Consider the following 18454-nt stretch of genomic DNA (forward strand, 5'->3'; position numbering starts at 1 on the left):
GGGCCGGGCAGGGGCTGGGCAGGGGTTGGGCAGGGGCCGGGCAGGGGCCGGGCGGGAGGTGGGCAGGGGTTGGGCAGGGGCCGGGCAGGGGCCGGGCAGGGGCCGGCAGCGGGGCCGGTCCGCGCATCCCCGGCCCGCCCCGCTCCGCCCCGCTCCGCGCCCCGCTGCCCGGGGATTGGGGCTGCCGGGCCGCCGGGGGCGAGGCGGGGCTTGGGCCGGCGTTATTTATTTATTTGTTTGGCGGTGCCGTGTTGTTGTTCCCGGCGGCGGCGGCTCAGCCCGGTACCCCGAGCAGCCCGCGGGATGCGGCGGGGCCGGCGCGGGGGCGGGAGGTGCGCGCCGGCCGCCGCCGCCGGCCCCGGCAGCGCTCAGCGCCTCGCCGGCCGTCACCTTCTGCCTGTGATCTCCCTCTCGTGCACAAAGTCAGACAGGTCAATGAGGAAACTGAGAACTTGAACGAAAGAAAGAAAGAGCGCGCAACGCCAAGCCCTGCGTGTGCGGATGGTTTCAGGGCTGATCAACATCGCCTAAAGGAAAACTTTGGTGCCGCCGGCCGCTCCCCGCGATGCGGGCGCTGGCCGTGTGAAGCGCACCCCGCGGCGGGCGGCAGGGCAGCGCTGCCCCGAGCCCGGCCCTGGCCAGCGCCCGGCACGGACGCGGGGCTGCCGGGCACGGCGCTGCTCGCCCGCCTCGGGCAGCTGCGGCTCCGCGCCGGCGTCTGAATCCAAACTGACTCCTTTGTATTTATTGCGAGGAGAGGGGTGTTTTCTCGCAGCATCATCTGTTTTGAAGAAAGGAGGGAGGAAGGGGGAGTGTTAACGCTAAAGAAGTAAGTCTTCTCTGCGAAGGAAATGCCTCTTGCGCTTTCCAGATGACCTTTTCTGAAAATGTAGCCTCTCCAGCTGACCGGTTTTGATTTTGACTACCAAGTGTGTGAAACTGATCCCTAAGTGCTCCACAAACCGTAGGATGTGTGCTTCCGGGATTAGCAATATGGGGCATCTGTTGTCGCCTCTCCTCTTGAGCCTGGCAGCAGTTTTTTCCAAAGGTAAGCCTTAATCTCTTCTGTTTCACTGCATCTTGTTTCTTGTTTTGCACAGCCAGCCTGTCTTCCCTCTCTCTGTAGTGCCTTGAGTACCGATACTATTCAAGACAGACTTGGGGGAAGCCATGTGCTAGTCAAAAACACAGAGGATGTGATGGGAAAGCCTGAGCGGAAGGATCTTTTCTTGGCTGACCACGACAAAGAGTCTGGCAGTTTCCTGAGACATCTGTTATCTCCTTACTGTACTTTTGGTGGGGTAGAAGATGCTGCTGCTGAGCTTAGCTGGTTGCTCTGCTTTGGATTACGAAGGGTTTGTGTTATGGAAATCTGAAATCCCCAGAGGTACAAGCTGTTGGACTTGGCTGCCCCACCATTATCTTCTGTGCCGGTTTTCACATTAAAAATCCTGTATCTCAGACTGACTGGCAGTGTTCTACTGGACCAAAGAAACAGGGACTTAGTGAAACAGTTAAAAGCTTTGATGAGATGCTGTAGCAGGTGTCTGATATCCTGCATGCTGAATAGAGCTGGAGTGTCCTGATGGCATGACTTCACACAACTCAGTGATTCCTTCTTGGAGCCCTCGAGCTTGTTTACAGTTGGAATCAGAAAACCAGCACACAGGCAGTGCACATATTTTTGTGTGCATTTAAAGCTTCCTTGGAACTTAAACATTTCCATCGATGGCCTCAGCCAAAAGGTGAATGTGCTTTTGCAATACTTAATTTAGATGATTTTGAGCATTCCTGTGAAATATAAATTAGGAGAAGTATACTTTCTACCGAGCAGATACTGTGCATCAGCAGTTACATTTTGGCAGGAAAACAAAGTTTTCATGTGGTTTAGTCTTCAGAGGGGAATCAGAGCATATGCATTTAATCTGTGATTCTGCAAACATACTGGTAAAGAGTCCTGCTTATAAATATCCCTATTGAAAAATACATTAGTTATTCTTAATACCCTTTTACACTTCCAGAGATCAGCACTTTTCATTAAGTGAGTTACTTTTACTAATTAGTTTGTATCCACAACTGAACTTATTGACAGATGAGAGAATACACAGCTGTGTATTTCTGTGGTGCTTCCCTGTATCAAATTCCATTCTCCTCCTTTTTTCCTTAGAACAGGTAAAGAAAGAAAGGAACAAAATGATAACTCTTCCGAAATGTTCCCTAAATGCGGTGCCTACATAAGTCCTATTCTAAAGTTGCAATTGGAAATGCATTAGCAGCAGGGATTAGAATTCAGAGTCTTTTCAAGAGATTACTTCATTCACATTGCACACCAGTAGCTTGTGATTGCCCAGCTAGGTTGTAAATGATGTATTTTATTATAAGCAATATCATCAGTACCTTGGATAGGCTCACAGTGCAGTTAGAGTCTGAACTTCTTCATTCCCTGGCTTTTGCTGTGTTTGAGTTTGCTGCCCTAACACTGCATTAACATAGTGTTGGACTGAGATTGCAGTTTATTCCAGTACTGGAATAAATGGCATTTCAGTTATACAAAATACAGCATTTCTTTTACTGCCAACTCAGCAATTATAGCATTCATATGTGATTTCATTCTGAAATGTTACTTACATCTCTTTTGGAGGATGTATTAGGGAAAAATTGCTTCACCACAGGGGTTGTCAAGCCCTGGCACAGCTTCCTAGGGAAGGTGGAGTCCCCATCCCTGGAGGGATTTAAGAGGCTGTAGATGTGGTGCCTGGGGACGTGGTCAGGGGTGAATGGAGCAGTGCTGGCTTAGCAGTGGCATTCGATGGTCTCGGGGTCTTTCCAGCCTGAAGAATTCTGTGATTCCATGAAAGCCGAGAGACGAGGTCCCACAGAATCCCTGGTGTTAGCTGTGCTGCTGGTCGTGCACGGTGGTATCCAAGACACCGCTGCTGTGTGAGTGCCAGGACTCTGCTGTTTAGTGATACAGATATCTGTCTGCAATGCATTTGTTTATTTTTCCTTTGGTGACAGACTCCATCTGCACTGCTATGCCTTAATACACTGGAAAGACCCGAGTGTTCCAGAGATTTATAGTATGAACTTCACAGTGTAAAAGGTTGATTCCCACCTCCCTCCACGCAGCAAAATGAACAGACAAAAAATACATCAGGCATGATTACTACTACAGGGCATGTTTCTTTGATGCTTTTCTGTTGCTAATAGAAAAACTCTCTCATTTATGACACGATGACAAAGTTTTCCTAAAGAGATACAAAAGCTTTTAACATGCAACAGCAATCAGCTGTCTATTGTGTATAGGGCTGCTGCTTATTACTCAGAACCATGGCAACACACCTTGTACTGCACAGTTTCCAAATCTTTCAGGTAATAATGTTGAAGGCTTGAGAATACTATTGTGATTTTGCTTTGCTTTTATCTCGTAAAATGCAGAGCTCCAGCCTGAGAAATGAAATGTTGTTTTCAATAATGAGCTAAAGATGCTACCAGGCCAATTTGTCAGTGATGCTATAATCCACGTGTGTTAATGCACTGTCAGTCTGGCAGGATATGGATGTGTAAGGGCAGAGGTGACTGTGCTCTGTGACTGTACTTCTGGGCACTGCCATTTCACAGCTTTGTCTTCAGCAGACTTTTCCTGAGTCAGTCCTCGGAGGCCAATGCTGGCCCTCAGTCTGTTCAGTGTTCTGCTGTTTGTTATCAAAGGCGGGAAGAAGTTCTTGGGAAATCTTCAGTCAAAAAATAACCAGGTCCAGCTGATGCTAATGAAAACAGACTATGTACAACAGGCACGATAATGTCAGTGTTTTGTTCTCTTGTTTAAATGGAAAGTCATCAATCAGCTCCACTGGAGTACAATAAAAACTTCCATATTTTATTTGAGCTCCAGGTTCCATGCCTGCCTTAAGTCTAGAATAAAAACAGCATCTCCCATAAGATGCCAAACACTTTTGGGATGTATATTGTGAGACTAAAGATTGAGGAGCCTTTTTCATTATGAATGTCTCCATATAAAACTGGATGTCATTGATTTCAAATTTCAAGTTTAAGCTGACAATAAAAACCAAGTGAATATTTTAGTGGCTTGTTCTGCTTGTCTTCTGCTGAGCATTTTGTGTTCTTCTGTGTCGTCCTGGGCAGAAATCTTCCTGCAAGTTGCTCTCTAATGATATCTCAGGCCATAGAGCTGCTGGTTTGATTTTCTTTTTCTCTCAATTTTATTGAGATGGAGGCTTGGCAAGTGTATTAGGCAGGATTTCCTTGTATCCCCTCAGGGTGTTCCCCATAGCTAGAGATGTGCAGAGCTCATGTTCAGTGATGCAAATCTCCTGTTACAGCAAAGTGAGTGTGGGGAAACAAGGAAACCAAACCCCCAGATGTCTACTTCTGGTTCGTTCCTCTAGAAAAGTGGTAGTATATTAGTAATGGGATATAAGTCTGTATATGGGATTAAAATCAAAGATTGTTTAATTTATGAGATGTATTTTTTTTCCACTCCTTCTTGGCAGTGGCTAGACAAGAGTTCAGGGTTGAATTACAGTTCACATTGACTGATTGTGATATGAGGGACACATTCTTCTTCTCCCAGTAACAGTGCTGGTGTTTCCTGGGGACAGACCCATTCCTGGCATCTGTTGCTCCAGCTGTGCAGGTGGTCTGGATGGAAAATGTGGTGCTTGCTGCTTTCATGTGAGCATAACGTACACGTGGTCAGTAGGAGCTTTTCCTGTGAGCTCTGCCTATGGGCAAAAACCCCAAAAGTGTTCTATAAAACCCCCAAAATAAATTAAATCTTTCCAGCTTTAAGCTCAAGCAGTTTCCTTAAACGCAAAGTTTTTGTGCTTTGTCCCAGCTGCATTGAACTTGAAGTTGTTTGAGACACTATAAAAGGGAAGGGGAACACAACTTCCAATTTTTCACTCTTGCTGTGTTTTTTGCCGCAGAGTATTTGTGGGAAAAGCCCCATTCTGATTCCTTTTCTTTCAGTAAAAAATAATAAATTCAGACTAAACAAAAAAAATTCCACAGCTAGACACGTGTTTTATTTGTCAGCTGTAATACTGGCTTAATGTGATTTGGTTTCTAATATTTTCCTGTAATGTTCTCATTTTTTACTTCTGTCTTTTCTTTTATTAGTTCCTTAGGACTGGCAGGCTCTGTGACACCAACCAATGTTTTAGATATTAATAAAAGCAGCTTTATTCAATAAAGATCAGTTTTATTTAATAAAGGAGAGAATCAAAAGATAATCTGATTCTTCATGCTGCATTCACATTAAATCAAGCTCCTGAGGTGGTTGTGGATGCCAAGTCTAGTGACAGTCTATCACAGGTCCTAGGATACATAAACATGACTGCAGACAGATTGATTGCAGGGAAGCTGAAGAGGCAGCTGAGATTCATCACAAGTTTGGTTTATAAAGTGGTACATTAAATTACTTGATTTTCACCAGTCTTTGTAGTATTGCCTGCTGCATTATTAATGGCAGCTCCAAATGAAGTGGATTTTAAGTAGTTCCAAGACATGTAGATAACACTAATTATCATGAGCAGTTTAAAGTACATATTTGAGGATGGTAGGCTACTTTGCCCTGGGGTTGAAATGTGGGCACAGTTAACTGTAGAATGAGGATTGGCCTCTTCACGTCCCTGATTTCTTCTTTTATTGAATAGACTTAATTCCAGTGTAAGGTGTTGGTCTGATGGCCCCACAGAGCCAAGGGATTAAACTCTTCATCTTCCAAAGCACGGCCTGTGTGCTATCAATGCAAACTTCCATTCCCTGCTTTAGTCCTGTGCCTTAGACTGGGCCAGAGGAGGGTGCAAGTCACAGCTCTGCGACAGAAGGAGTTACACCCTGCTGCTGAGCCCACTGCAGTCAGGAGAGGGGATTTCAGTGCCTTCAGCAGCCTTCCATGCAGAGTAGACAGTTCTCTGGAGTGGTGTTTTTCAGCCTGTAGCCCACACACCAGTGGTGATTCACAGAACATCTGAGCAGCGTTGTGAAACCAGTGCCAGAAACCTTCTGCGTGCAAGGGAGAAAAAACCGAGCCGAGGAAATGGAAGTAACAAGGCTGCTTTCAGACTGCGTCCCAATTTGTGTCTGGTTGTAAACAAAGACCTTTGTGACAATACCAAAACCAGGGCACTGTGTAAGATGCTCTGGATTTCTTTCGGAAGGTTGGATGGCTTTTTTCCTTGAAAGAGAAAACGCAGCGTAGTGAGACTTAACTGTGGTAGTTGGAAGTGTTGCTGTGAGCTGTTTGGTGTTGCCTCTGTGCTCCAGGCAGAGGCACTGCTGGTGTGAGTGTTGTGACCCAGTGCAGCAGAGGTTGGTTTAAATCAGCACCGAGCAGTGGCTCGGTGGGCAGAGCAGGAGAGCCCTGCCAGTCACCCATGGCATCTGCACGCCGGGGTCAGTCACTGCCTCAGAGCTTCCTCTGCACGCAGAGGATGCTTGTTTGTTCTCACACCCTCACTGCTGGGCTTTTTTAACCAAGGTTTCCAGAAAGGTTCCTTGAGGGAGGTTTCTGTGCTGCAGACAATTGTCTCCCTGGATGTGGCTCAGCAAAATGCACTTTGGTTTCTTGTACAAGCAGTGTATAAAAGGTTGGTAGTGGACTCATCAATGTTGCCACATTTTCCCAGATTTACGAAACAGAAGGCTTCTTTCCTCCTCCTGTAATCACTTCACCTCCTCTCACGCCCATCTGGCTCTGTTTTTAAAGTTACTTTGAATTGATTTGGTTTGTTTAGTTATTTGGGGTTTTATTTGCAAATAAAGACTTTGCTGCAAGGATGTTTTGGCTGAAGTGTTTCAGAAATTTGCCATGGTAATGGTTTGTAAGCAAAACAGACCCACATCTAAAAATGACCATGTAGATTCTAAACTAAAGGGGAAGGATATTGAATAATGTAGCTCTTACAAAAACAACAAAAGAAATCAGTTAGCTAGGTATGTATAAAAAAGCAGCAGGGGTAATAATAACAAGTGCCACAAGCAGAGGGGTGGAAAGATGTCAGCACACTCTTTACCCTTGGGGGACACAGCTTTGAGATGGACTAAGGAGCAACAGGAGCTCCTCTCCAGCTGAACCAGGATGCTCCACATCTTGGCCTTTGATGTGTTTGCTTTCAAGAGAGGCAGACTGTTGAGCAGACAGTCTGCAGATCTCTTGCTGAGGAGTAAGGCAGATGTCCAGATAATCACACAGATGAGTCTGCATGTCCTGCATGCTAAAAAAATCTTCCAAGTCACAGAGTGTAGTCTCATCTAATGCTGAATGGTCTCAAAACCTTGAATTTTGTGGGCCCTCAATATCACTTGATTTTTATTTATATTTTTAAAAGTCTAGTTTTATGTCTTCAGTATACATTATGTAAATTCATTGTGCAAGAGGAGGAACCCAAAGCTGGCAGAGGTAACTAGTCACTGGTGTCTCTGAATATTGATCTAATCCACAATATTGAGAAGGAAATAATCCCACTTAGTCTTCAATCCACTCACGTACCAAAGATTCTGGATTAGCACATAATTGTATTCTCCATTTTCTGCTGAGCCATGGTGACTCATTCTACTTGTCTTCATGAAAATAATGGTGATTTGCATCTGCTTATATTTGAAATATCTGTATTTATCCTTTAGCGTTGCATCTCTGTCCTAATGTAATCAGCCTTGCTTGGTTAATTTTGATTTGCTGGTACACATGGGGTAGTTATCTTTCTTGTCTGTGTGCGTTAGAGTCCTACATTTAACTTCCTACTTTGCTGCTAGCAGTGGGGTATATTGTCGGGTTTTCCTGCTTGATGTTGTTTCTGTAGATTGTGTTTTGAGCTACTGTTGAAAGAACTGCTCAGCTCTGCAAAACTTTGCAGTGTGATAAATCTGTAAATACACCATGTACCTGCAGTTACACTCCTGTCATCCTTACCTTGTTCTCAGAAATAAAAATAGGATCTAGTTTGCTCAGGCTCACAAGTCTGTGGCTCTGAAGATGAAGAAGGATCTCTTTATGTGGTTCACAATACAGGACTTGGAGCAGCTGATTGTGCCCAGCAGAGGAAAGAGGTGCACACACACTGGAAGCTATTGCCACTCGTGGTGCAGAGTACAGGGAATTTTTGTACACTCATTTTCCCTGTGTTTGTTCTGTTTAGGAGCTGTTTAACCCAGAGTTGGAGGCTTTGTTAGGTGCTGTGCTCACCTACAGAATTAGCCACTCATCTGAAAACACAGAACACACTTGTGCTTCCTTCCCTGGAAGGAACGTGTGCAAAAGGAGCCTTGCAATGTACTGCTGTGTTAGTGCCTGTCTGATATGTGACGTACCGAGTTTTGTCACATTCTCAGACTGCCACGGCAAGGCCATTCCCAGATGTCACTGCTGAGTTTCTTTGTAGCCACTCCCAGAACTCTACTGAAATGCCAACTGCCCAGCAAGCCTGCGAATCAGGGTGTGAAAGATGGGGGTCGGAAATGCAGTGACACTTTCCAGAATCTCATTTGGGTTGTGCTATCCCTCGCAATGACAAGGCGTGCTTACCCCTTCAGAGAACAAAAGCAGTGTGCTGTTTCTGGAGCTCAGTCGGCTGCTCTGCGTAGATCTGCCCTTGCTCACGTGGGGTTCTGCAGTTCATGCCCCCTTGTTCCATATCCTTTTCCATATTTCTGGCTTGTGAGCCTCCCCTGACTTTGCTGTGCTCTGCTCTCTCCTCTGTGGCTGCCTGTGTCCCCTGCAGCACTGTCTGATAGGAGATGATTTCTTGCATACTGAACACTTGTGCACAGTGGGATTCTGTTCTGTGCGCCTGACTCTCTGACACCATCTGCCCAGCAAAGTGGTTTTAATGGGTTTCCACTGAGCCAGGCTGTACTACAGCCCTGGCAGCATGCTCGGTGTTTTTAAAAATAAACAAAATCTCTTCTGACAAGCCACACACGAACACTGGCATCTCCAGCAAAATTGAGGATTTCATACTGTTTGATATTTTGTGGAGCAGAAATATCTCTGTTTGATAGGCTCTAAAGTGGGAAAATAACAGATAGCTTGGAGTGGCCTTCTAATAGTACTGGTTTATTATTGGAAACGACCTTATAAAGCATTATTTTCCATCCCATTTTTAAGTCAGGCATTATTATCCTTTTACAAAAATGCAATCGTTTTACCTTGTTAGAGTTCTCTTCTTTATGAGAGCAGGGGAATGTAGTGGTTCATGATGGTGATTTAGGAGTGAGGGTATCCATTGGCTTTCTGTAACCTTTGAAAAATCACTCCAGTTCCCTGCTTTCCCTTTTTTTGAACTGTCTTGTCTGCTCAGAATACAAGGCGTTCAGAGCAGAATCTGCTTTACTTGCAGCTATACAGCATCTGCTGTACATTTTAACACATGAAAATAATTAATTTCTAGCATCTGTGTTAAAAATTGGAATGTGACATTCTGATTGCTGGACAACATGGACTGCTCAGAGGCCTGTAAGAATAGACAAGAAGAGTGGGGTAGGGAAAAAAATGAAGATACCTTGAAAGCATGTGTGTGATTAAAATATTCTACAGGATTGAGTAGATGCCATCCCCTGATGTTACAATGAATGTGCTGCCTAAGGCTTTTCAAACAGCAGCATGATATAAACTTATAAAAAGTTTTTTATAAGAGGATGTCATAAAAATGTTTTTTATTTATTTCTGTTGTAATCCATGTTAATAAATATTAAGAAAATATTTTCAATGTCTGTATTAACAATGCAACAAACCACTTATGAAAAAATAGTTTTTTTGGCAGATGGTACAGATCTTAGAAATATTTTTTTCCTTCTTTGCCCCTTCAAGTCTTTGGGGTTTATTTTAGGCTCCTTCAGTTTGGTAAGTTGTGAACAGAGTGGGCAGTGGTGGTAGTGAGATGGTGAAAGAAACTGTTGGCTGGTCCCTGTGTTACTGATGGGACAAGGAAGTTGAAAAAGTCAAAAGAAAAGGGTTCTTCTGACCTTCTGAGCTAGCTTGTAGGAACACACAGAGAATCAGACAATCCTGTTCATTAGCCTTTAGGTTCTTTTGTTCTAAATTGGGTGGAGACTGACCTGGAACCAATTTCATGTTATAAAAAATACAAAGAAAATATCACTGTGAATTCCCTTGACAAAGAAGGTGGCATTTCTCAAATGCTGTCCACCAGGCTGATGTTTTGAGTGGTATCAGTGCTCCATTATTGTTCTTAATTATTCATTTCTGTAAAGATAATTAAGGTAAATACTTAAGATCTGTGATCTTCCGCAGGTGTTTGCTGCTGCTGTTACCTTTTTCCCCATTTGTCCTGTCATAACTTTGCTGTAGATGTTCCCTGCTGTTTCACCTTTACAATACAAGTATCAGCATCAGCTGGGTCTTTGCTTGCCTTTTTATTAAGCCTTTTTATCTGAGCAGCAGTACATCAGAGTAATGGTACAATAATCACTGGTGAAGCATGTATTTGTTTGTTTTTGTTCTATTTCTATGCAGTCATGTGCTCGTTTCATCCTTTCATCTATTCCTGTCAGAATTATGAGTTTGGTTTGGATCAGACCCTGAAGAAAGAGAAATGCTTGTAAGTGGAGAATACTAAATATAGCAGACCTTTGTTCCTGTATTTATAGACTGGTGCTTAAAATGTCTGCGTGTGCATTATAGGTTCTCATCAGATAATCAAACTGCATCAATAATAACAAAATGATGGTTCATGAAGAGATTCTCTTCAATGGTTCTCCTTTCAGCAGCTCCAGAAGAGAAGGATGACTTTGGCAGCATATCTGCAGTGCTGCCAGCCCTGGGCTTTGGCAGCCCAAGTGAGGAGCAGTGAATTCAGATTTAGGTGCAGAGGGGAGCATTCCCAGACCTTGTAGGATTTCAACTGTTGCAGTAGGTCAGATGATAATTTCTCAGGTAGTTAACTCTCCCAACCCTTAGGTACTTACGGCCTACAACCTGTCTGGAATGTTACTGGGAGACAGTGAAGATCAAGGGATGAAGAAAAGTCCCCCCCAAATGCTAAAAAGAGTCCTGCAGGACGTTATTTGCTGTAAGAGGGCTTTTCCAGTGCCTCAGTTCATCCTGTGAAGTGCTAAAGCCATCCTTTTTTTCATAACAAGTACATTCTCATTTGTTTTCCGCCTGAGAGGAGCAGCCCTCTAATCCTCACATCTGTGCTGCCTCTGCAGCGTTCCCTTTTGGGCCTCTCTTTGACTTGTTGCAGATGTTTGCTGCCACTTTGATCAATTTGTCACAAGGACTACATTGTTCTATCTTCTTCCTACAAACAGGCACTATCAGAATCTCCTCTGTGGAATTGTTGTGGCAGTCTCAGTTATCCTTTGTCCTCCTTTGACATCTGTCTTAGGAAGAGATCATTGTATTCCTTCCAGTCTAAATCTGACCAGGCCTTAGCAAATGTTGCTCCCAGTACCTCGTCATTTTCTTCTCCAATTTCTGAATAAATGTTTTTCTCAGACACTCAGCAAGTGAATCCCTCCATAATTCCTGCACTTTCTCTTGCCCCCTTATTTATAGGTCATTGCTGCTACTGTTCTCCTTCCAGTACCAAGTCTTGTTTTCAGCAATGGGATGAACAGAAGGAATCACAGAGGAAAACAGACCATATATAATCTTAGATTTAGAGATGACATTGAACTTTAGTACTGACCTATACGACTTATCACAAAATAATTGAAACTCTAGGCTGGGAGCCCAGAAAATTAAGATTGAGGGCAAGCAAGAAGAAATTTATGGAAGTTGGAAGAGAAGAAGAAATAAAGATTGAACTCTGTGTTGTGGTGCTACTCTGCAGAGTAAGGACTGCTAGTGAAGATGGGATTGTGAAGGTTGCATGATAAGAAGATCAGAATATCTGTGCTCTGTGGGCTGCTCCAGGCACAGGGTGTGCACAGCCCCTCACCAGAGCCATCCCAGGAGCTCTGATGGGTTCAGTTACACAAGTACTTGATCTTACCCAATGAAACTTGTATTCTGCCAAACTGCAGAGTTGCCCTCACGTTCATTAATTTAAATTAAGAAGACACAATCCCTTCTTTACACTTCCGTTTCAGACAAATATTAAACTGCCATGAATTTTCATGGAATAAATAAATCTTAATTTTGCTTATGCTGAATGCAAGTTGCAGCAGCCAAGATAGTTTTGCTTATTTATTGTGAAATGGTTTGTACTTTATTTCACCCCCCAGAAAGGAAAAGCAGAACAACTGATGCTCAGTTACTCCTTTGCATTCAGTGGTTGAAAAGAACTCCTTTTGTTTTTGCAGTAAAATATTGTCACATACATGCAAGCTTCCTCATTCTCGCCTCATTTTTCCAATAGTACAAAATCTCTCTGCACAAACTGGCCTTTGCATAATGGAAGCTCTGACACTTCCCAAATCCTCTCAGTGTCTTCCCTTGACCTGCTGGCCGAGGATGATACCACGAAGGTTTTTGTTTTGTTCTCAGCTCTCACAGCAGAATTTGCCTTCTGCCCTGCACGAGTAGGCATCAGCTGGGCCAGAGAAATGCTGCTTTGTGTGCTCCTGGAGATGCCACGCAGCTCCAGAGGAGGAAATAATGAAACCACACAGCATAGCTGGGAAAACTGTGCTAAGTGCTGTGAAAACACAGCTGGGAACAATAAGCCTTCAGGAGTCAAGGTCTAACTTCACGGAAACAATGTTCAGAATTTTTGTAATTTGGCTGTAGAAAATGGTTTGACAGACTTTTCCTGGAAATGAAAAAAACCCACTCTACAGGGATAGTGCAGGTGCAGTAGTTGGCCAGTGGTGCTTTCCTGTATTTTCTGTGTTGGATTTTGTTCACTTAAATCTAGACTGTAAGCTGTAATCAGAAAAAAAAAAAAATTCTTTACTAGGCTGAATCTGATCTGAAAAGGAGCGTGGATGGTAGAGCTGCTCAGTAGCAGAGTCAGCCTCAGCTGGGGCTGCTGCAATCTCTTTCCTGTGTAGCAGTGGCATTTCTGCATTTGAGTAATGAGCCATGCAGAGAGCTTGCAGAAACAGCTGAAAACTAATATTTTCTCCTCAATTATAGAGGTTGGGGCTTTTCTTTGCAGGCACCGGCTCCAGTAGTGCTGCAGTTTTCGACTGAGGTGGTTGAGCTCCTTGATCTGATGGAAAACTAACGGACCAAAAAGAAAAGCTTTCCAACAGAGATGGGACTGTGAATAATCTCACCCCGAGGCCACACGCTCACCAGATCTCAGATGAAAAAGGGCTGAGTGCCTTCACAGGCTGCAATTAATGCTTTCTGTTTGTAGCATCAGACTCTACATGCAGTGATCTGTTCCCAGGCCTTCTCATTCTCATTCCCTTGCAGAAAGCATCATGATCATAGAACCAGGTGATGTTCAACCTTAGCTGTTGTTCAAGCATTTTGATGGGTGAGTTGAAAGATTTTGGAAATTATCTTTGTAGTCTTAATCCAGCCAAACTAATTCTGAGGAGCTGAATTCAGTAGAGTGATGACAGAGGCTGCAGGATGGCAATGAAGATGGGAGACACAGGAGTTCCTTCAGGTTTTGTGTCCTTGCCCAGCCACAGAGCTGTGGTCACTTTCTGCCACCACCCGTGGCTGGTGTTGCAACCATTTCCAAAAAGCTGAGCATCCCTCTTTCATGGGATTTATGATTCCATAATCAAGGCTTCCATCCCAGCCCTCTGCAAGATTCCATAATCATGGGTCTGGGCCAGAGGGGTTTTCTCCTTGGCTCCCAGGGCTGTGTTCAGCATTACAGACTGCTGTTGGATGGGACTCTCACACCTGCCTGTCACCCAGACACTTCCCAGTTCTTCATCACTTGGTTGTTCCCTTCCTCCTGAGCTGAAGTGGTTAAGTCCTAACGCTCATCAGGTCTCGTGTGGCTTCCTGCCTCTCTCCCACCACCAGCATCAGTCCCGAGCAGACACGTTCCATGTGGGAGCTGTAGCTCTGTCACAGGTACCACTGCTGTCCAGAGGGTGTGTAACAAGGTGCAAGGACTCCGACCAATGCTCCCTGATCTGCATCACAGTTACCTTTTTTGTCCATCTGGATTCTTCAGGCATTCAGCCTTTGGGTCAAACTGCAAGCTCACAGGAGGGCTTTATTCCATTACAGTGGAATGGTGAGACCAGCATGAGGGCAAGTGGCTGTTTGAGTCATGGCCCAACTCCTAATTACACCTGTGTGCTTCCTTAATGGAATTCAAAGAAATGATGATGTTGTGTGAAAGCACTGATATTGTATTTATTTCTAAATCCATTCGAAGATGTCAGCATGTAGCCCTGAGGATGTGAAAGAAAGGCAGAGCTTGTCAGCCTCCCTGGCTGCTCTGAATTACCCCAAACCTATTGGAAATGAAAGGTTCAGAGAGCACTGATGGAATAGATTGAAGCTTTGAGTGAATTGAAAGGGCAAGTTTGCTGGCTAATCATGATCTCTGTGGAGAGAGGGGTAGCTAATAGATTGGAATTGTCAGACATTGTGAAGTCCTCCAAAGAACTGCTTAAGGCATTTCACTTTCCAGTTCTAGCTTGTGTAGCTGCCTTCTCTTTAATTAAAATAGCTTTTGTTTTATTAAAATAAAGCATTCATTAATACTTAGTGAATGTGTGATGTAGGAATGCCCTTATCTTGGTCGATTATTTTCCTGCTTTTAAGATAACATTGCATTAATACCTCTGTTTAGCAACACATCTCTTCCCCTCTAGATGGAGGCTAGATTTTTAGAAGCATCTGGTTTTAAATTTAAGAACCAAAATGCTCCCAGCTCAGGGGATAGAATCTTGTCTGGAGTTCAGGGATGGTGATGTTACTATTTCAACAAAAATGGATGAAACTGATGAATTCAGAATTTCTGTTCTTGTATATATTCAATTTCTCTGTGTTATCTTCTGATGGCAGAATTTCTTTGTCTTGAAATTCAAAGTCACTTTCAGATCAGTTGTGAATATCTGAAAGTTCATCATTCACTCCAAACCCATGTCCACGATGCAGAGCTTAAGACTGCTTTAAAACTATCTTGAAACAGTTTTACAAATACCAGGTTCTTTCACATTTTTGTGAAATGTTTATGTTAGAGGCCAGCCTGAATTTTGTTGAAAGAGCAAGGAAACCCCATAAAATCCTTGGAAATAGGATGGCAGTCCTGTGTGCCACAGGAGTTTCTGTCAGAAGGCTAAAATTGGATTAGGGCATCAGGAATTTCAGGGGTTTGTGGAGAAGCAGCCAAACCAGCCCAGCCTTTCCGAGGCAAAGGAACATCAGCATGTCCTGATGTCCCTTCCAAAGAGATTCACATTGATTGGATTGTTGTTAAGATTTTCATTGATCACAGCATTGAGCTGCATTCTCCCTTCCCCAGGACTGCACAAAGGAGTGCTGTCTTGAAAGACAGTTTTTTATCATTCCCAAATAATGCTTTCGTGCTTCCTGTATACACAGAACAGTCCATATCTGCCTTCTGAAATTAAATTCCTCTTACACTCTTTCAGAGCTGGATAATATCACAGTATTCACTCTCCACAGCTGGTGGTCCCAGAAGATGATATGCAGGGCATTCTGTTAAATCAGACATATTCCAAGCAGACCAAACTTCATTTTTTAGAAAACAATCCCTCTTCACATATTAAGAAGTTTACATGCAGCTGTTTTTTTCATGTGCTCTTAGAAGCTTCGGGCAGGTGAGCTGATTGTGTATAATTTCAGACACGTTGGCTACTGAGACTGGAGTTAAAGCATCCGAGTAATTCAATATTTATTTCCCTTGAGATCTTCCTTGGAGTGTCTGGTGGGCATCTTGTTCAGAGGCAGCTCTCCTTGGGAGGCTGCCTGTCTGAGGAGCTCCACGGTTACCATGACAAAGACCTCTTTTATTTATTTCTCTGGGAGGGGAAGGCAGGAGCAGCAGAAGAGTGGGAGAAGAAAGCAATCCCGAGAGAGGTGAACGTGGCCATTGCTTCTGGAATCCAGCAGGACACCCTGGCAGGGCGTGCACGGGGCTGGGTGTGGCTTGGCTGGGTCCTGCCTTTGTTTCCCTGCCCTGGACACGCACAGAGGTGACACTGTTGTCCAGAGTTCAGGTCGTAAAGCCACTAACCAAATTTACTGTTTTTACAGCCTGTAGTGGCCTCTGGTCTCTCCATTTATAACATCAAACGTGCAATTAGACCTTTATCCATCGTTTCACCTTTGCACAGAGTCCAGTATTGCACGTTCTCCTTCTTTTGACCACCTTGGAAAGGGCAAAGCTTGTGTTTGTTGGCTGTCACCTTGGTAATTAAAAGCTGCTGCTTTCCAGTTTGAATTTTCTGGTTTCCTGTTTTACCTCGATAAGGGTTCCTCTCTGTTTAGGTTAAGGTCATCTTTAGTGCCCAGTATTGGAGCCTTTTTAATGCACCAAAATCAGCTCCTGTCTGAGCCCTTCTGTGACTCTGAAAAATGACTTTATACAGCCCAGTGCCTCTTCTGGCCAGGGGCAGCTCTGATGGGAACAGCAGTTCATCAAACATATCTTATGTTTATCAAATATAAGAAGTCAGATTTCAACCCCTGTCTTCGGGCTTATGCAGCCACAATCCAAGTGCTAGCTCAGTGTGAGGGAAGAGCGAGTGTCAGCTTTTGCATTGTTCCTGGGGTCCTTTGGAATGGTGTCACAGAATGCCTCAGCATCCTCCTGGTGCTCATCTGCTCTAAAAGTCTGTAACAAATGACAGAGGCCTTGGCATTTGGGATTATTTAAAGGATCAGAAATTAAGTGCTTTAATAAAGCGTAGGTGAGACACTGGGATACTGTTTGATTTTTGTTGTTATTATTAATTCAAGGGGGGAAAAATACTGTAAAATGAACACAACCTCAGCTGAAGTTCACAGCTTTGAAGAAAATGGTGCCTCAGAGGAGTAGCAGGACTCAGGCTTGATTAAACTGGGATTTCAGAAATTCTCTGCACTGAACAAAATAAAAAGGCATTCAATCTAATTAGATAGAATTGTGGAGGGACAGGAGGAAGAGAGGTATTTCTGACTTGTTGGCTTTTTATGTAACCTTTAATCCACGGGATGTGTTTGCAGCTATTTTGGTAGATTTATTTTTCTTCTTGAGGGAATTTGGCCTCAAATTGTAACCTTTTGATAACTTTGCTTAGGAGAATCTGAGGAGAAAACCTTCTCGTGGTCCTGTTAATTTATACAGACTTTCAGGAGGCCTGTTCTGTATTTTTTTCCTGATGAAGGTTCATATTTTGGCCAGTTCCTTTGCCTCTGTTCCATTTCTGTTGGGTTAAATGGCTTTCCTGCAGTTTTGATTTCTGGAATATGCATCTAGTTTAAGGACTGGTAATCCTTATATACTTTTGAGGAGCTAATTGGTACTCACTTGGCAGTTGTCTATTAAGGCATGAGTATAAAAAGATGTAGAGATAACATAATGCTTTTTAAAATACATTATAGGCACAGTTTTGGAAATGCCAGATTATATTTTTGGAAAATCTCTGCTACATTGTGAATGTCCTCAAGAAACAGGAGAGTTTGCAATTATGTGCTTTGAAATGGAATTAATCCTTGACCCTTTGGAGAAGCAAAATGCTATTTGTGCTTAGAGACTGACACTGATTAATTTTGATCATTTACCAGTAATTCCAGTCTTTCCATCTTCTCATTTACTTCAAGTTTTCTGGCTTCAAAATTCCCCCTGAGCTCTGTGATAAACAGACCCAGGCCAGGGCAATGCTGTTCCCAGGGGGAGGTTTTGGAGTGACCCAGTGACGTTGCAGAACAGTTTCCAGTGCTGGTGTTCTTTGCCCTTTAGGTGTAAATCTATGTTCATGGAATCCCTGAAAGGCTGAGAAGCCAAAGATGGGCTTTTACTAGCAAATTTCAGTTTGCATGGACAGCTTGGCAGTCAGTGAAAACAGCAGCTGAGGAGCTGTGCACATTTCAGGTAAAGCCCACAGGGAAAGCATTGCTTAGGCAAGGAATTCCTGCTGCCCTGCTGTGTCACAAGGTTAAACAAGTGTGAGTTATGTCTCCTTTCACAGCATTTTATTTCTAATATTCTTAAGTGATGACCATTTCAGATCTGCAGCCTATGACAAAGGTTCAAACCAGAGTTTGATTTATGATGGTTGCAGCTTGTGTTAAAGCTCATTTGCTGGTCTCACGTTTGCTGTTGTCCCATTAATGCTCCCTTTGCTTGCTCTCATGCTGAGCTGAGTTGTTGGAGAGCACATCACACTCTTTGTACTTCATTACTTTGGTGTCTGGGAGAATTTGGAAGGAGGAGAAGCCAGTGCTGAGCTCATGCAGAGTGACTCGTGCTCCAGATGATGTGCAGTCACTTTGGATTTACATCGCAGCACTGGGGGCAGAATTTGCCTCTCTCTGAGCAATTTCACCGTTCCTTTTGCTCCTGACTAAACCTCATTCAGTATGGATTGTTTTATT

The 18454-nt window shown here is 43.7% G+C and overlaps 1 protein-coding gene across 1 annotated transcript in view; it reads left to right on the plus strand.

Annotated features, from left to right (window-relative positions):
• Nucleotides 1-829: 829 nt before the first annotated feature.
• The window catches only part of LOC128797321 (transmembrane protein 132D-like), a 196702-nt gene continuing 179077 nt past the window's right edge, over nucleotides 830-18454 (plus strand). The window contains exon 1 of the mRNA XM_053959746.1: nucleotides 830-1048. Coding sequence (XP_053815721.1) covers nucleotides 970-1048 — 79 coding nt within the window. The 5' untranslated portion in view covers nucleotides 830-969. The remainder of the gene's footprint in view (nucleotides 1049-18454) is intronic.

This window comes from Vidua chalybeata, chromosome 18 (assembly GCF_026979565.1).
Source record: "Vidua chalybeata isolate OUT-0048 chromosome 18, bVidCha1 merged haplotype, whole genome shotgun sequence".
Taxonomy (NCBI): domain Eukaryota; kingdom Metazoa; phylum Chordata; class Aves; order Passeriformes; family Viduidae; genus Vidua; species Vidua chalybeata.